The sequence below is a fragment of the Passer domesticus genome, unplaced genomic scaffold, assembly GCF_036417665.1.
Source record: "Passer domesticus isolate bPasDom1 unplaced genomic scaffold, bPasDom1.hap1 HAP1_SCAFFOLD_51, whole genome shotgun sequence".
Classification (NCBI taxonomy): domain Eukaryota; kingdom Metazoa; phylum Chordata; class Aves; order Passeriformes; family Passeridae; genus Passer; species Passer domesticus.
In genome coordinates, this window is record NW_026990161.1 from 1,227,244 (window position 1) to 1,244,963 (window position 17,720).

The 17,720-nt window shown below is 50.5% G+C and overlaps 1 protein-coding gene and 2 long non-coding RNA genes across 4 annotated transcripts; 2 read left to right on the forward strand and 1 right to left on the reverse strand.

Moving 5' to 3' along the window:
• The first annotated feature begins 572 nt into the window (after nt 1-572).
• Nucleotides 573-6,184, forward strand: LOC135292825 (uncharacterized). 2 transcript variants are annotated; one of them, XR_010354997.1, is made up of 3 exons: nt 582-1,119; nt 1,209-1,599; nt 4,875-6,184. It is a non-coding gene; the product is annotated as an uncharacterized LOC135292825 (long non-coding RNA). The 2 variants fall into 2 exon arrangements; XR_010354996.1 differs by having other exon boundaries at nt 573-1,599.
• LOC135292826 (uncharacterized) lies at nt 3,258-10,217 on the reverse strand. Its single transcript, XR_010354998.1, has 2 exons — nt 9,567-10,217; nt 3,258-6,266 (listed from the first exon to the last, which is right to left on the reverse strand). It is a non-coding gene; the product is annotated as an uncharacterized LOC135292826 (long non-coding RNA).
• A 5,655-nt stretch (nt 10,218-15,872) lies between these two features.
• On the forward strand, nt 15,873-16,908 carry LOC135292802 (olfactory receptor 14A16-like). Its single transcript, XM_064406879.1, has 3 exons — nt 15,873-16,469; nt 16,644-16,778; nt 16,873-16,908. Exons 1-3 carry the CDS (start codon nt 15,873-15,875, stop codon nt 16,906-16,908), a joined length of 768 nt encoding a protein of 255 aa, XP_064262949.1.
• Nucleotides 16,909-17,720: the final 812 nt, after the last annotated feature.

Here is a 17,720-nt window from a genome sequence, read left to right on the forward strand (position 1 = left end):
GCAGGCTCACAATGGCCTCTTGTTTCCAAGAAGCCCCTCAGTGTCCCACTGGCCCCTTGGTTCCATGGGCCCCAACAGTGCCACAATTATCACCTTGGTTCCACAACTTCCCACAGTGTCGCACTGGCCCCTTGGTTCCTTGAGGATCTGGAGTGTCACACAGGTTTATGGCATTTGTCCTTGCTGCCCCACACATCCCCCTGCCCCACAAACAGCCCCGAGCCACCCGTGAGGGACAGGCCCTGCTGGCCCAGGCTGGGCTCAGGGCTTGGCCTTTCTGCTTCCTGCAGCCAAGCCAGGCCTTGCTCAGCATTGCAGTTCCCTGCCCAGAGCCTTGGGCTCCCTGCACTCCTGGCCTCAAGGATCTGCTCTCACCAGTCCCTGGGGAGCCTTTGGCACTCCCTGCCCTCACTGGGGCCCAGCCATGCTCCAGGGGACTTGGAGTTTTGCTTCTGACTTCTTGAGCAGCTTCTTCATCCTTCTCTCAGTGCCTGACGGTCCTAGATTCAGCCACAAATCCACTGTGGGGATCATTAACATACAGAAAGTCCTCGAGGGTTCTTTCTCTTCCTTCAATTGTCTTCCAATTGTCCAGGGCTTGTGCAGCTGATTGGAGTCAGTTTGAAGTTCTATTAAAGAGGAAGATTTCAAAGTGCACCTCATGACTTTTCTTGTTTACTCAATGCAGTATTTTTTATGTTCCAGTTCAGAGAAGAGCTGATAGAAGCATTCCCCAGGTGATCTTGATGCTGAATGTCTCCTTAGGAGGTCTTGGCACAGAGAAGAACGAGCCCCCTTTGGGCTGACCCTGTTTGGACAAGCTGCTCCTCACCCCCAGCCTCACCATGTCTGACATGGCCCACCTGGCACTGACATCCCTGTGCCCTGCAGCAGAACCTTGTCCCCTGAGCTCTGCAGCTCCATGTCCCAGCCCATTGCACCATGTTCCATCTGCTCTCCTCAGGGCTCTGCCTACACAGAGGTCCAGGAGAAGTTTTCCTGTTGGGAAGGAAAGAATGGAAAAGCCTGAAGAGGTTTCCTAAACAACAAACCCCACTCAGGAACCACCTGCTCAGTCCAGGCTGCCTGGAATGGTGTCACCTTTCTACAAGGGACAGTGTAAGCAGAAATGATCTCTGGAAGCAGAATTCTCTGAGTCTTGCAGCTGAATTCACTGTCCCTGTCCTTTCCTTGGATCTCTGTTGCAGATGGAAGCTGCTGGTGCCATCATCACCTTTAACCTCTCTTTTGAATGCAAACAGATGTTCCCAGGTGTGCTAAGCAGGATTTGCTCAATGTTTCTACAAAACTTTTGTGTTCTTCTTGGAATGAAGGGGCCATTTTGAAGGGGGTATGTGAAAGCAAGGAGTCAATTGTGACACTGGGGTCTCATGGAACCAAGGGGCCATGGTGACACAGCAGGGCCACGTGGATCCAGTGGTCCATTGTGACACTGTGGATCCATGGAGACACCCCCAGAACCTTCATGGAACCAAGGAGTCCATGGTGACCCAGCGGGGCTGCATGGAGCCAATGGTCCCTGGTGACACTGCCCATCCAAGGAGGCCACTGTGACACTGCAGGAGCTCATGGAGCGAGGTAGGCCAGTGTGACACTGAAGAACTTCATGGCACCAAATATCGATGGTGACACAGCAGGGCATCATGGGAACCAAGGAGGCGCTGCTGGCAGTACAGAAACTCATGGAACCAGGGGCCATTGAGGCACTGCAGAACCAACAGAGCTGCTGGACCTTGTCCCCTGGCCCTGCACAGCTCGTTGGGAGGCACAGCCGGAGCAGCACCCTGGCAGCCTCGGGAATGCCCCTCTGGGATCCATGGCACACACTCCCAGGGCCTGGAATTCCAGTTCCCAGCCAGGAAAAGATGTTCCTGCCCTCAAAGGCAAAACTCTTAAGAAGGTGCCAAAAGCCAAGTGGAGCAAGATCTTACAGTGACATTTCACTGCCAGCCTTCATAACTTCACCCATGGTTGTTGTAGCTTGTGTATGAGGAATTAAATCAGGGCAGGGTCTTTGTGGGAGCTGCCCTGGGTCAAGGGGGACACTGAGAGAGAAACAGAGCAGGCAAAGAGAGGCAGGAGAGAAAGGAGGCCACAAACACAATCAACTGAGAATGTGGCACTCTGAAAACAGAAATGGAACTGACGGAAAATGAATGGGACAGAAATCAATAATTCTGGAAGTTTTATTTACTATCAAAATACATCCCACACAATCCCCAAGCCATACCCTCAAATCTGGATGTCCCAATCTCATTCCAACCCCATCTCACCCTGGAGGCTGTGGAACTGAGTAAGTTTTACAGGGGACTGAGTATTTTTGAGGAGGGAACAAGGCAATTTGAGGTGGGATTGAGCCCTTTTGGGGTACAATTGTGTTTTTGGTATTTTTAGTGGTATTGAGTCATTTTGAGGTGACAGATCAATCCATCTTGACTTTTGGATTGCAAAGATATGGAGAACACTTTCTGAAATCCCTCATGAATGCAGAAATCCCCCAGAATATGTCTCCAAACCATAAATTGCACCTGAAACACCTGTTGAATGATGGGACTTTAGACATTTTGATAATTTACTTTCTTTTTAGTCTTATTTCAGATGTTTTTAGGCAACAAAGACAAATCAGAAGAAAATTAGGGCCAAACCAAAAGGATAACCATCCAGGTGTCTTCCCAACATGGATCTCAGGGAATGTGGGTCACCAGGGCTCTGTGCAACATGGGTTCTCCTGTGAGGGATGGAGTTGGAGCAGTGCAGGGAGCTCTTCCTAGAGTCAGAACACATGCAGAACTTCCCTTACCGGTGGCTGCATTGGAGTCTGGTCATAGAGCCTCTCCCCAGTGTGGATGTGCTGGTGGGTGACGAGGGTGGAGCTGTGCTTGAAGCCCTTCCTGCAGTCGGGGCAGCGTAAGGGCCTCTCATCAGTGTGAATCCACTGGTGCTGGAGGAGATGGGATCTGGTGTGAAACCTCTTCCCACTCTCAGGACACTCGTAGGGCCTCTCCCCAGTGTGGATCATTTGGTGGATGATCAGCTGGGGCCTCTGGCTGAAGGTCATCCTACAATCCTCACATTTGTATGGCTGTTCCCCAGTGTGGATCCTCCAGTGGCAGATCAAGTGGGACCTGCAGCTGAAGCTCTTCCCACATTCCCCACACTCGTAAGGCCATTCCTCAGTGTGGGGGTCCCAGTTGTTGGTTTCTCTGTGTCTGGATTGAAAGCACTTGAGACAGTAGTTCATGTTCAGACTCAAGTGTTTATTATTTCTTATCTGTAAAACAGTCTCACTACTGTGAGTTCAGCAGCTTTTCATTAGAAGGCAAAAAATGGCCAACAATCTCTTGTTACAAGGTCTTTTAAGATGAAACTATTCAATTAAGAACTGACACCTAGATTATGTTCCCTTTTAACCCAATAACTGCTCCCAAAGGGCCTGCAACGCAGACTTTTCTGCCCAATTACAAAATGCCACCCAAACCCATGAAGAAGAAGGAAGAAGAAGCATGAAGAAGAAACCCAGGACAACACCCTGTGCCCTCCATCTTGCTTCCACCCACAACATACTAAAAATCCCAAAACCTAAATTTCTCAGCAAGTGATGCACCTACACTACTCTCTATAATCTATTTCACACTTTTGTAGACTCTAATCTATCTTGAATTCTAGAAAACTTTCTCCATGAATCAGGGTCAAAGTCAGTGCTCCCCTGGGGATCAGGACATGGCAGAGCAGAGAGAGAAATATTCCTGGTGCCCTGGGCTTCCACAGGGCAGCTAATGAGCATGGGAGGGACTCACCTTATTTTAACAGCCTAATGAGGGCCAATGTTTACAGCACATGTCTTAACCCCCTACGATTTAAAATATATTATGGCTATGTTGTTGTCACCTACAGAATATACCGTGTGGGAAGGGAGATGGAAGTGTTTACTAAATCAATTTGTAGCAGACTATGCTTATAATGAGGCAAGGGTGGAATTGACAATCAACCATCTAGCTGGAAAATAACACCACAGCCTGCCAGATGATCAAGCAGCAGGTATCCCCAGAGAAGTATTGGATGATACAAAAGAGATGGCTTTGAAAGCTTTAATCCAGGTACCGGATGGTAGCACCCCCAGTTTGGACTATGTAAACATAAGTCAAGAACCTGGAGACCCTCACATGAAATTTATTGATCACCTTAAACAGGCACTAGAGAAACAAGTCTGGGATGAAAAGACTCAAAATTAATTACTAAACTCATTAGGGGTAGCCAATGCCAACCCGGAATGTAAGAAAGGGCTGCATGCCCTTCCACTAGAGCCAGAACCCACAATCTTGCCGATGATTGAGGCTGTAATTGCCTCAGGACAACAGAACATGTAGCGGCCATACAAGCCCAGGCCATTGGGCAAGGAGTTACAGAGGCCCTAGTGGCCATGCAATTCCCCCTTTAAGGGACCCCAGCAACATCTACAGGGCCCAAAATATGCTTCCAGTATGGTCAACAAAGACATTTTAGAAAAGACTGTCACCAGGGGAGGGGGGTATCCACTCCCTAATGGAAATCAACATCAAATTAAGCGGAATTTCTAAAAAGGTAACTACACCAAGCAGCCATCAAAAAAATACCACCTGAGTGCAAGGTGGCCTCACGCTATGACACAAATGTTGAAGGTGATGATGCCTACAATCACCGAGGGTCAAATAACACAAACATCCCTGACAGATCCCATAGCACTGAAGTCCAGCACCTCATCTCCCAGTTGCCAAACACCTTATCACCAGGCACAAAATAGGAGTTGGTGAGTGCAAAGTCTGCTTTGCTTGTAATAGTTTTAACTGACTATTTTGTCCATGCAATATCCACAGGACAGATGGGGCCCGAAGATTGGTGAACTATTAATCTTTGGAAACTGCTGATCAAGGACTGATGGATTTTTCACACTGTCATCTGTACTCTCAGTCGCCTCACAAAAAGAAATTACAGTGTTGGACCTGTCTCCTGACCCACCTTGTTTTACACCCCAATGACTAACAATTGCCCAAGCCATATTACTCCTTGAACAGGATGCTGGTGACGCTTCACTAGTGATGTGGACCCAGGTGATAAGTCATGATCAACCAAAAATCACCTGCACTCTGGAACTTACCAATGAACATATTGTTTTGATAGGGCTTGTGGACATGGGAGCAGATGCGACAAGTATCTCACGTTCCAAGTGGCCTCCTAACTGGGTGCTCAGAGCTAATGCGGGATTGTCCAGGATCAGAGGTGACAGTGATAGTCTCCAAAGTGCAGAACTCTTCAACATCAAAGGACCTGAAGACCAAACTGCTACAACAAGACCATTCATGGTAAAGGACCTTCGTGTGTCCCAGCTAAGAACATCAAGCCCTACCTGCAGCCACAGAGCGTGGATTCACCAAAGGAACCCCCAAGTCCACCCCAGGACAAAAACCACCAGACAGCGACTCTAGTACCTGGACTAGACAATTCTTTTGAAGATGACATATAAGAAGCTTCTACTCACCTTCCTCAGCCTGTTTGCAACCATGCTCCTCACGAGTGGATGGGTAGCTCCACAACCAAAGCACAACATATGGATACCTCTAGCAAAAGCCATGAAACAAGACACCCTGTGCCTGTTGTCAGCTCTGACGACCCCTTCTGCACCTTCCTAGTGGGGTTGCCTACAGATGTCTGGCCACTAACTGACAATTCCACCCCCAGTGTGAGAGATGACAATCCTAAAGGCAAATGCAAGTGCAACCTGTCGATGCTTGGGACTAATGGAAGCTTCTGCATGCAGCACTTGAACTCCAGGAGGTAAAAATTCTCAACTCTGTAAAAATGGACTTTTGTGTAAGGTTTTATTACCGTCTGAAATGGGAAGAAGGTGAAAGACCCAAAATTACAAGAGAAAAAGAAACTATCAGGAGAGACATCTCCCCATATCATCCCACTTACAAAAAACAGAACCAATGGTGTAATTGCACCTCTTCCATAATTTCTTGGTCCGGTAGCTACCCACTTCAGTTGCCACAGGATGTGTTTCTTATTTGCAGGGATGTAGCGTGGCCTGGTATCCCTTCACACATCAAAGGCAGACCTTGTAGCTTGGGGAGGCTTACCTTGCTGGCACTCAACATCTCACTTGATTAAAAGAAAAAAGTCATGAGGTGTAGTTTGAAATCTTCCTCCTTAATATAACTCCAAACTGACTCCAGTCAGCTGCACAAGCCCTGAAGACTTGAAGAGCACTGAAGGAAGAGAAAGAGCCCCAAGGGCTTTCTGTATTTTAATGATTCCCATGGTGGATTTGGGGCTGAGTCCATGACCCTCAGGCACTGAGAGAAAGATGAAGAAGCTGCTCAAGAAGTCAGAAGCAAAACTCCAAGTCCCCTGGAGCATGGCTGGGCCCCAGTGAGGGCAGGGAGTGCCAAAGGCTCCCAGGGACTGGTGAGAGCAGATCCTTGAGGCCAGGAGTGCAGGGAGCCCAAGGCTCTGGGCAGGGAACTGCAATGCTGAGCAAGGCCTGGGCTGGCTGGGGGAAGCAGAAAGGCCAAGCCCTGAGCCCAGCCTGGGCCAGCAGGGCCTGTCCCTCACGGGTGGCTCGGGGCTGTTTGTGGGGCAGGGGGATGTGTGGGGCAGCAAGGACAAATGCCATAAACCTGTGTGACACTCCAGATCCTCAAGGAACCAAGGGGCCAGTGCGACACTTAGGGGCCTCATGGAAACAAGAGGCCATTGTGAGCCTGCAGGGCTGGAATCCCCCAGAACACTGAAATGCTGGGGGAAATCAAAGGGTTCCTTTCCTTGAGTTTGGTGCACAGGAGAAACAGCAACCAGATATACTCAACATGGCCAGATGCAAAGAATATTCTTGGCAGGAAGGACCTCCAAGGATCATCAAGTCCAGCTCTTCAGTGAATGGCCCACACAGGGATTGAACCCACAACCTCGGTGATACCAGCACCATGCTCTAACCAACTGAGCTAAGAGGTGAAAATGACAGAAATTTTTACTGGCAAAATATAGACAATCAAGGAACTTTGGCAAAGGGTTTAACATAACATCCGCTTCAACATAAAACTCTTCTCATAGCATTAACTTCATTCGCTTAGCCCACTTGACCTAAAAACCTTTAACTCTTAAGATGCTAAACTACCCCAAAATTTTCCAGCTAAGTAGGATTTGAAGAAAAATATATAGAGAACAACAGAAAGGCAGAAGATCTATAGAAAGACACACACATAGGAACCAACCACTCAGGTTCCAGCACCACTGACAGAGGAAGTCCAGGAGAAGGCAGGATCCAGATAATGGGCTGGCCTCGTGCTCTCGCTTTTAAGACCTTTGGCCTTCATGGTCTCTCTCCTGGGGTGGGCTGCCAGTTGCTTGTCCAATCAGAGTCAGGGTAGCACCAGCTGCTAGTGTGTGATTGATTGATTGATTGACAGCTGAGCCAATCAGAGCTGGGTTAGCACAGCCCCTTCTGTGTGATTGACAGCTCTGCCAGGCCAGGGCTGGGGGCACCAGAGACCATAGCTGTGCCCCACCACAGACCAAGGCTGACCCGGCCCTGGCCCCACACGGGCTTTCCGAGCATCCCAAAGTGTCTGGGTACATCAATCTCATCCTGCCTCTGACAGCAACCACGGTAACATTACGGAACTTCATGGAAAGAAAGAGACAATTGTGACACTGTAGTGCCTCATGGAATCAAGGAGACCGTTGTGAAACGCGGGACCCCCAAGGAACCAAGGGTCCATGGTGACTTTGTGGAGCCCATAGTGTCACGGAGGAGCAATTGTGACACAGCGAGGGGGAATGGAGCCGAGGGGCCATGGTGACACATCAGGGCTTTGTGGGAGCATGAGGCCATTGTGACATTGCAAATCCTCATAGAAGCATAGGCCCATTGTGACACTGCAGAAGCAAGGGGAACATTGTGACACTCAAGGGCCTCATGAAACCAAGGAGACCATTGGGACACTGTGGGGTCCCACAAAACCAAGGGAACATGGAACAGGTCTGGCTGGCTGGGCCTCCTGGGGACAACCTGACAGGTCCAGCTGACCTTGGCATGTTGAGGGCTGCTTCTCATCTGCCCCTGAAGCACTGGGGCTCTGGGCTTTCCTTCCTGTGAGAGAGAAGTGTCCTTCTCCTCCAGGGCCCCATGGCCAAAACTGGGGTTCCTTCTCCAAATTTCCTTATATGCAAAGATTGTTTCTAGATGAAATCTGCCAGGACAGACAGATCTGGCTGCCTTGGCCACCTGGGGGCCACCTCTCATCTGACTTTCAAACACTGGGACCATGTGCTTTTCTTTCTTATGAGGCAAAACCATTCATCTCGACCAGCCATCAAATTGGCAAAAATTGGGCATCTGCCTCCAGCATTCCCTATATCCAAGGATAGCTCCCAGACAAAAGCTGTTGAGAGTTATAAGTCTGGCTGGCCTTGGCTTCCTGAGGGCTGGCACTCATGTGCCTCTGAAACAGTGGGGAGATGTTGAGGTGTGATGTCATGGCTTGCCTCAGTTCTCTGGGTTTCTCCCTGAAACTTCTTTTCCCAAGTGGGCTGTCAATCACCCTTCCTTTCCCCACCCTTGACCCCTGCTGGGCACTGTCTACCCAACCAGAAATTCCAAGGAGAGCGTCGAGCAATTGGCAGGTTCAAAAGATGCTCTCCACCCACTGGGGGGCCATTGGCCCACCCAGGTGTCCCTCTCACCTGAGACCTCCTCCCCCTGTACCTGGTTGGTGGTCCCTGTGTTACCACGCCCTCCCCAGTCCCCAGGTAAAAGGACAAGCAGACCACGAGTTAGGGGTTGTGTTGGAGAGTTCTGGTGGGAGAGTTCAGTGGATTGTTGCAAGAGTCAGAGGCCGTGCCACCAAAATAAAACTCTGGATTAAAAACTCTCCATCAGGACCCACTCCTTTCTTCACCTCACCTCAAAGGTTTCTCTGGCTCAGGAAGGCCTGAGGAGTGACCCCCTCAACAGCAAGCTCCAGCCTGCAAGCTCTGGAGCTTGGGGCATGTCCGGACTTGTCTCCACGTGTCCAGCTGCGACCGCAGGTAACTGAATAGCGTCTCTGGGGAGAAAACTCCACAGGTGCCACTATTTGGTCAGCAGCCGAGGCCAGAGAGACCAAGGCAGTCCCGTCAGTAACACTGGTCAAACTCCAATAGTGGGGCTCTGTGCTTTCCTTCCTAATGTAAAGGGCTCTTCTTCCTGTCCAGGTGCCCACAACCAAAATTGAAATTCCACCTCCAAAATGCCCTATGTCCAAGGATAGCTCCTAGATGAAAGGTGCCAGGAGAGACAGGTCTGGCTGGTTTGACCTAAGAGTGGCCACCTCTCATCTTCTTCCAGAGCATTTGGACTTCATACTTTTCTATTTTGTAGGAGCACATCATCCATCTTGACCAGGTGCCTATGGCCAAAACTGGGATTCCACTTTCAAAACTCTGTAGATCCAAGGATTGCTCCCCAGTGAAAGCAGCCAGGACATATAGGTCTGGCTGCCCTTGGCCTCTTGGGGGCTGCTTCTCACCTGCTTTCCAAACACTGGGGTTGGTGCTTTCCTTCCTATGGAAAAGAACCGTCCTTCTTCTCAAGGCATCTGTGGTCAAAGTTGAGATTCCTCCTCCCAAATTCCATATATCCAAGGATTCCTCCATTACAAAAGCTGCCAGGAAAAACAAGTGAGACTGGCTTGGCCTCCCAGGAGCCACCTCTCTCCTCTTCTGCCTTTGAAACCCTTGGGCTCTGTGCTTTCCTTCCTATGGTAAAGAACCATCCTTCTTCCTCCAGGTGTCCATGTCTGAAATTGGGATTCCACCTCTAAAATTCTGTATATCCGAGGGTTGATCCCAGGCAAAATCTGCCAGCACCATCAAGTCTGGCTGGCCTTGGCCTCTGGTGACTGCCCCTCCAACACTGGGGCTGGATTCTTTCTTTCCCATGGAGATCACTGGGACACTGTGGGGACTTCATGGAACCAAAGGGGATCATTGTGGCACCACTGGAGCCCATGGAACCAAGGGGCCGTGGTGACACAGCGGGGCTTCATGGAACCCACAGACCATTATGGCTCTGTGGGGCCTGATGGAACCATGGAGACAGTTAGGGCCCTTCAGGGCCTCGTGTCACCAAGGGGGCATTATGGCACCTCAGGGCCTCATGGAAGCAAGGGACCATTAGGACACTGTGGGGCCCCATGGAATGAAGGGAAGATGGAACAGGCCTGGCTGGCTTGGTCTTCCAGGGGCCATCTGACATGTCTGGCTTATGTTGGGATGTCAAGTGCTGCCTCACATCAGATCCTGGATCACTGGAATTTTGTGTTTTCCTTGCCATGGAAAAGAACTCTCCCTCTTTTTGATGTCCATTGCCAAAATTGGCATTCTCCCTAAAAAATTTCCAGTATGCAACAATATCTTGCAGAATACACCTGACAGCTCTGGCTGGCCTTGGCCTCAGGTGGTCACCTCTCATCTGCCTGGGAAAACACTGGGTCTCTGTTCCTTCCTATGGAAAAGAACTGCTTTCATGTCCCGGGGCCGTTGCCAAAATTGGAATTTGGCCTCCCAGATTCCATATATCCAAGGATTGCTCCCTGAAAAAAGTTACCAAGACAGGCAGGTCAGGCTGGCCCTGTCCTCTAGTGATTCTTTTAGAGTATGAGCTGAATGTTTTCATTTCAAAACACCTCGGAGAGCACCCAGAGATGTCCTAAGGAGGGGTTTTGAGGCCTTGGGCACATGACCACTACATATGAACAAAGGAGTTCTATGCTCTTGTGCTGTTGTGGTGGTTTTCCATCACGGAAGTGATGTTCTAACAGAAGCTGCTAGCAGTTTCCTCTGTGTCTGACAAAAAACCAATCAGTAATTAGCTCGGAAAATTGACAGTCTGTTAATCCACTAAGGAAACTACATGCCTCTGTGAAGACACATGTTGAAGATCAGAAAGCCTGGGAGGGTCTCTTTCCCTTCTGGCCGGCAAAGAGGTAACAAGGCTGGCCCAGCCCCCGTCTCAGCCGGGCCGGGCCGGGCGGCTCCTGACGTGGGTCCAGGCCCCTTCCCAGGGAGCCCCCCAGGCCCCATCGGCTGCCGGGCAGGGCAGGGGAGGCCACGGGGCCGAGGCCGGGCCGGGCCATGGCTGCGGTTGCCAACACCTGGGTGCTAGCGAGCCCTGCCCCGCCGCCAGCCCGGGCCCAGCCAGGATCCGCCAGGCCCCAGGAGCAGCTCCGGGCCGGGCCAGCTCGGCCAAGACTCTGTCACCCTTGGGGCTCACCCGCAACCCCTGGGCAGGGGGAGGAGAAGCCATGGGCCCCAGCCGTGCTGCTGCTGTGTTCTGGCCTGGCTGCTGAGATCCTGGCCCTGCCCCAGCACAGCCCATCCTGACACAGCCCCAGCGCAGCCGCTGCAGAAACCTCCATCGTAAAACAGCTCCGGCTGCAAGAACCCAGCCCGGCTGGGGTCACGGAACCATCTGCAGGCCCCGGGAGAGATATTAACTCTTTCAGTGCTTCCATCCTCCATCAAGTGAGAGAAATGGACAAAGTGCAGGTACGCAGAGGAGCAACATGAAGACACTGAGGTCAGTGAAGAGGGAAGTCAGGTCCCAGATGGGAGGCATGAGGAAATGCCATGATCTTGGGGCTGAAATTCTCTTGTGCCGCGCTGCTGTCTAAATCCTCTACTCCCCCGAGCAGGGGAGGAGACTGCACAGCTGAGCTGAGGCACAGCAGCTGACAGCGGGGGGGCACTTCCCAGATGTGCCAGGGGCGTCCGGGCAGCGCCTCAGCAGGAGGCAGCAGTAAGCAGCAAACAGGCGAAGAGAGTGAAGGAAAGACTCCTCTCAGGGGCAAAGTCCAAATGTTTACTGTCTCCAGGGAAGCCAGCCAAGAGAAGACCAGGAGCAAGGGGATACAATACTATATAAAGGGGGTGGAACAATAGGATGAGGAAGATACAATAACCAATGAGGGAGAACTTAGGAGGGAGCAAAATCATAACAGACACGCTGGCTAGAGAATAGGGAAGGTAGTAGGGAGGGACTCTTGTTCCTGATCCAATCACCCACTGCCAAGGGGAGAACTTTCTGGAAAAAGGGGAGGGGCCAGTGGGTGATGGACAGGAACTCAGGGAGCGGTTAACAGAAGGTATCCAGGGAAACAGGGGAGGAGATAACAAACTGACAACTCTCACATATGGGGAGGGGTTACCAGGGGAGGAAGGGGAATCCCAGGACCGAACCATTTAACAGGTAGGGGGAACAGAACAAATCAGCTCTAATGGAACTGAACAACACACCACAACACTCTTGTAAAGCTATGGAGAAGGATGTAATTGGTACATCAGACTGTCTTTTCCCTATAATACATTGAAAAGTATGGCGAGATGACTTGTTCAGCAAAGGCCTCCATGCTAAAGTAAGCAGATGTTGAAGTAGCTGTGATCCCATTAGAAGTTTGAACAGAGAAAGAGAGCAGAGTGATGAGATCCTGTGCCCCCAGAAAGAGAAGATCTCTGTTCTCAGAGATGAAGATTATTTCAGAAATAGATGAAGAGAACCTTCGCTCTTAAACAGGTCATCTTTAAACTAATACTCCGTAAATTGAAATGGCCCATAAACACAACTGTGTGAAAAGCTATGAATAACTGGGAGGGACTTTACCATTACAGATTTTCCGGGCAGCTGCTATTCATGGAAATTGAGAGCCACGAGATAACACTTTTCTTATGGAGAAGTAGCCATAACATGAAAGAGAGACTCCTCTCCCTAAGTGAACTGAAGAGAGACTATTCTAGAGGTGGTAAACTGACTCAAAATTTTAGGTTTTGCCTCTTTACATTGTCAGTAAAAAAGAAAAGGTTGTATGGAGAAGAGAAGTATTCTGAACATTTTGTTATGATTCTTAATATTCTTTCTTTTAGTTACTATTAATAAACTTTTCTTAATACCCTTTTAAAGTTTTGAGCCTACTTTGCCTTTCTCCTAAACCTATCTCACAGCAGAAAATCAGTAAGAATATTGCAGTGAGTGCACTGGATGCACTGAACCCACCAAAGTAGTTGGTGCATGGGCCAAGAAATTTCAAATTGGCGAACCAAAACCACTACAGAAACCTTCTTGATGAAATGCATTAGAGCAGGGGGAAGTCAAGGCAGAGACATGGTTTGTCAGGACTGCTTGATCATAATGAGCCCTGTGGAGTATTTGGAGCTGAGCGTTGAATCTCAGGGCCTGAGAGAAGATTGCACAAAGCATTCCAAGAGTCAGTATCAGAGGAAACGCCCAAAGTGTCTCAAAGTATTATGGGTCCCACTAAGATCCATCCCCAACACAGGCTCCTCATGGACTCCTTGGAGGAGAGAACTGGTTGCCAGGATTGCACAAAAAACTTCTCAGAGACTCAGTGTGGAAGAGAAAATCCAAAGTAGCTTAAACACCTTGAGTATCTCAAAGTATTAATGAGCCCCACTGAGTGTCAGTACAGAGCTCTCAAGGGACTCCTTAAAGCAGATAATTGGGGCCATGATTGCACAAACCTCTCACAGACTCTGTATCAAAAGGGAAACACCAAGTACCCTAAAACAACTGAAGTACCTTGAAGCATTAATGAGCCCCACTGAGTGTTGTTACTGACAAAGCCTCTCTAGGGACTAATTACAGTAGATAATTGGAGGCCATGGTTGCACAAACCTCTCAGAGAGTCTAAGCCAAAAGACGAACCCAAAGTCCTTTGAAAAACCTGCAGTCCCTGGGAGCATTGATGCGGCCCTCAGGGCCATTGCTGAGCAAGGCTCCCCAGGGACTCCTTCCAGCAGATCCTTGAGGCCACTGGGATGTGGGCTAGGGGGGGATGCTGAGGGCAGGACAAGGGGCTGACAGTGCCCAGCCTGGCTGGGGCTGTGCCAGGAGGCCCCAGGGCCTCAGGACAAGGTGTCTCCTCCCAGCCCTTGGTGGCACAGACCCTGCTGTGCCCCAGGCCACCAAGACTTGTCTTCTCTTTGTCCCCACCTGGCATCAGTGCTTCCAGTTCTCTGCTCTGCCTGGGGCCTGGGGACACTTTCTCAGTGGTGTCCCTCAGTGGGACCCATTAAAAGTCCAAGAAACTTTGGAGTTGGATTCTGACTTGGAGTTCTGGAGAGGTTTCTTCATCTGCCTCTCAGGGACTGATGTTCAGGGCCTCAGCACAAAGCCCCAGAGGGTCATTAAAGTCCTTGTGCTGTGTCCGTGCTGCTGAGCTGGGCTGGGCTCTTGGCACAGGAACCTCTGGCTGCAGGACAATGCAGCTGCAGCTCCTGAGTGATCTCCTAAAGCTGGAACATCCCAATGCCTGCAGACCCTGTGAGTACATCTCTGAGTATTTCTGCTGCAGGGGAGGTGAAATGTTCATGAAGCTCTGACATGCTGAAGGGTTCTGAGCAGTTGTATAACATTTCCAAGACAAGGATTTTGATAAAAATGAGGAAATTTCCTAATGTTTCTATTCAGTTTCCTACTCTTGGAGAATGTCTGGGATTGGGACCAAAATATTAAAGCTTGATTATGAATTTTGACATGTTCCTGAGACATCTGAACTGTTACTTTTAGTGATGAGTACGTTCACAAGAGATTCCTAATGTGCTTTCAGCCACTCTGCCCATGGACAGCACCAGCATCATCTTTGCTGGACCCATCAGGTTCAGTCTGAGCTGTCCTTTCTCCAAGCTGCAAAGAGAACCTGCCTTAGCCAGTGCCCTGAAAACAGGCAGGGTTCTGTAGGGGCATGGAGAGTGCACAAAGATTTGGGGTCTGAGAGTGCTGGCAGGGAGAGATCAGGTGCAGGGAAACAGCTGCAGGAGGAAAGTCTCTAGGATGCAGAAACAATATCAGGGAAGGAGAGAAAGCAAAATCCAGAAATGCTGTGGCAGGGAGAGTTTAGAGATGTCCACAGGATCCGTTCCAGTGCAGCCCCTCCCTCTGAACAAGCCCTCTCCCTCCTGTCCCCCAGCCACGCCTCTGCCCTCAGGGCTGGGGCTCCAAGGCGTGAAGCCCCTCCTGTGCAGGCAGAGCTGCAGCAGAGCTGTGGGGCACCTCTGCAGCCCTGGGCCCAGTTCCTCTGCAGAGCACAGGGCTGGGAGCAGCTGCCCGGCCCTGGGGGCTCTGGGAGGGGGCACAGCTGGCTCAGGGTGACACTGTGCACAGTGCCTGGCTCTGGGCAATGCTGTCAGTGCAGTCAGGCAAGGAGCTGCATCTCCCTTCATCCAATGCCAGCATAAGGACACTTGGAATTCGCTCTGAGATTTGAGTCCAAGATGGGAGCTTCAATGCAGGATTCAAACCTGTCCTAGAGCATCTCTAAGATTGATGGGGAAGCACAGAAGTTTTCTGACATTGAAAATGCTGTTGGGTTGGTGAAATGAGAAATGTGAGTCCTTGGCTGCAAATGTGGAGCTGGGCTGTGGTGGATTCTTCTGCTCTCAGCAATATCTGGTGACCATTAAGGAAAACTTAGGAGTGTGAACAATCCCCATTTGGGAAAAGTGAAAGCCCAGAGAAACTCCAAGCACAATGAAGTGACAGACCATCTTCCTCAGTCTCCACTCATCATCTTCCCTGAGGGAACACACTCTGTCCTACCAGAAGGCAGTAGAAATGCTGAGGGTTTTGATATCCAAGAATATCAGGAGAGACATGGGGGGAGCTTAAAAGAAAACCTCAGAACTCTCAAACAGAGAAGCCTGTCCTTGTGTGTTACAGAGGAGGGTGTATGGGAAATGGCTTTGATTTTGGTTACATACATCTCCTCTAACTGTTCACTGTCCTTTACCCATGAACAGGTTCCCATGTGCAGCCACAGCAAATGTCCAACAGCAGCTCCATCAGCCACTTCCTCCTGCTAGCATTGGCAGAAACACGGCAGCTGCAGCTCCTGCACTTCTGCCTCTTGCTGGGCATCTCCCTGGCTGCCCTCCTGGGCAACGGCCTCATCATCAGTGCCGTAGCCTGTGGCCACCACCTGCACACACCCATGTTCTTCTTCCTGCTCAACCTCTCTATTCTTGACATGGGCTTCATAAGCACCACTGTCCCCAAAGCCATGCACAATACCCTCTGGGTCACCACAACCATCTCCTATGCAGGATGTGCTGCTCAGGTTTTTCTGATTTTTTTTTCCTTTGGATCAGAGCTTGCCCTTCTCACTGTCATGTTGTATGACCGCTACGTGTCCATCTGCAAACCCCTGCACTATAGGACCCTCCTGGGCAGCAGAGCTTGTGCCCACATGGCAGCAGCTGCCTGGGCCAGTGCCTTTCTCTACGCTGTCGTGCACACAGCCAATACATTTTCCCTGCCCCTTTGCCATGGCAATGCCCTGGACCAATTCTTCTGTGAAGTGCCACAGATCCTCAAGCTCTCCTGCTCCAAATCCTACCTTAGGGAGCTTGGGCTTCTCATAGTTTGTGCTTTTCTCTTATTTGCTTGTTTTGTGTTCATTGTTTTCTCCTATGTGCAGATCTTCAGGGCCGTGCTGAGGATCCCCTCTGAGCAGGGCCGGCACAAAGCCTTTTCCACCTGCCTCCCTCTCCTGGCTGTGGTCTCTCTGTTTCTCAGCACCGGCTTTTTTGCCTAGCTGAAGCCCCTCTCCATCTCCTCCCCATCCCTGGATCTGGCCCTGTCAGTTCTGTACTCAGTGTTTCCTCCAGTCCTGAACCCCCTCATCTACAGCCTGAGGAACCAGGAGCTTAAGGATGCCCTGAGGAAAAAGGTGACTGGATACTTTTCAGAAGCAAAAAAGTGTTTGTTTTCTGCTGCATAGTTTTCAGAATGGAACTCATGACTGGCCCAGTCTGCCTTCTCAGGTCTTTGGTGATGTCTATGGGTTCTTCTTGCCATAATGTTGTGTTCCATGAAATGTTTTTATTCATTCCTTGCTTAATTTCCTATCTGCCTCTTGAATTTGATCCAGAAGCTCTGTCAACCAGGATTTGCACCCTTGCTTTCTTTGAACAAAATAAATGACCTTGCAGTGCCTTCTTTTTCTGGGATCCCAACTCTGAGACCTGCATGACGTTATGGGGGAGAAAGGGAAGAGTCCCAGGACAGCAGCACTCCCAGGGAGCAGCAGCAATTGGTCCTGTCAGAGCTGCTGAATGGACCTCCCTTTCCAGAGGCCCACACTCTCTTTCCCAGCCCTGCTGTGGGTGCAAGGCCGGAGTGCTCTGGCAGCTTGGTCACTGTCCTGCTGCATGTCCGTGCTGTGCCCTCAGGCAGGGACAGGCCATGGGCACTGCTGGGACACAGCTGGGCTCCAGCACAGCAGCTCCACCAGCAAAGGGCACCTCTTGAGCGCACGGCAGGATGGCTTTGCTCTCTTCCAAAGTCAATCTCAGGCCACTCAAGAAGCTCCTTGTGTTCCTTGTTCTCCCAGGACTCAGTGGGATGAGATCAGGGTCCTGCTGTGTCCTTCAGGGGACTCAGGTCTGGGTCAGGTTTTGCTTGTGGGTGGCCAGTGCCCATCAGATGGGGAATGGTCTGTGCTGAACCTTCCTGGGGCTATGCAGCTTGTGCCAGAGTTGATGGCAGGGGAATATTTGTCTGAGGGCCTTGGGAGCTGCCAGGAGAACATAGGGGACCTGCAGGGACAGTGTGTGTCAGGGACCAGCAGGGAGTGGAGCTCACTGGGCACAGGCCTGGCCAGGCTGGGGTC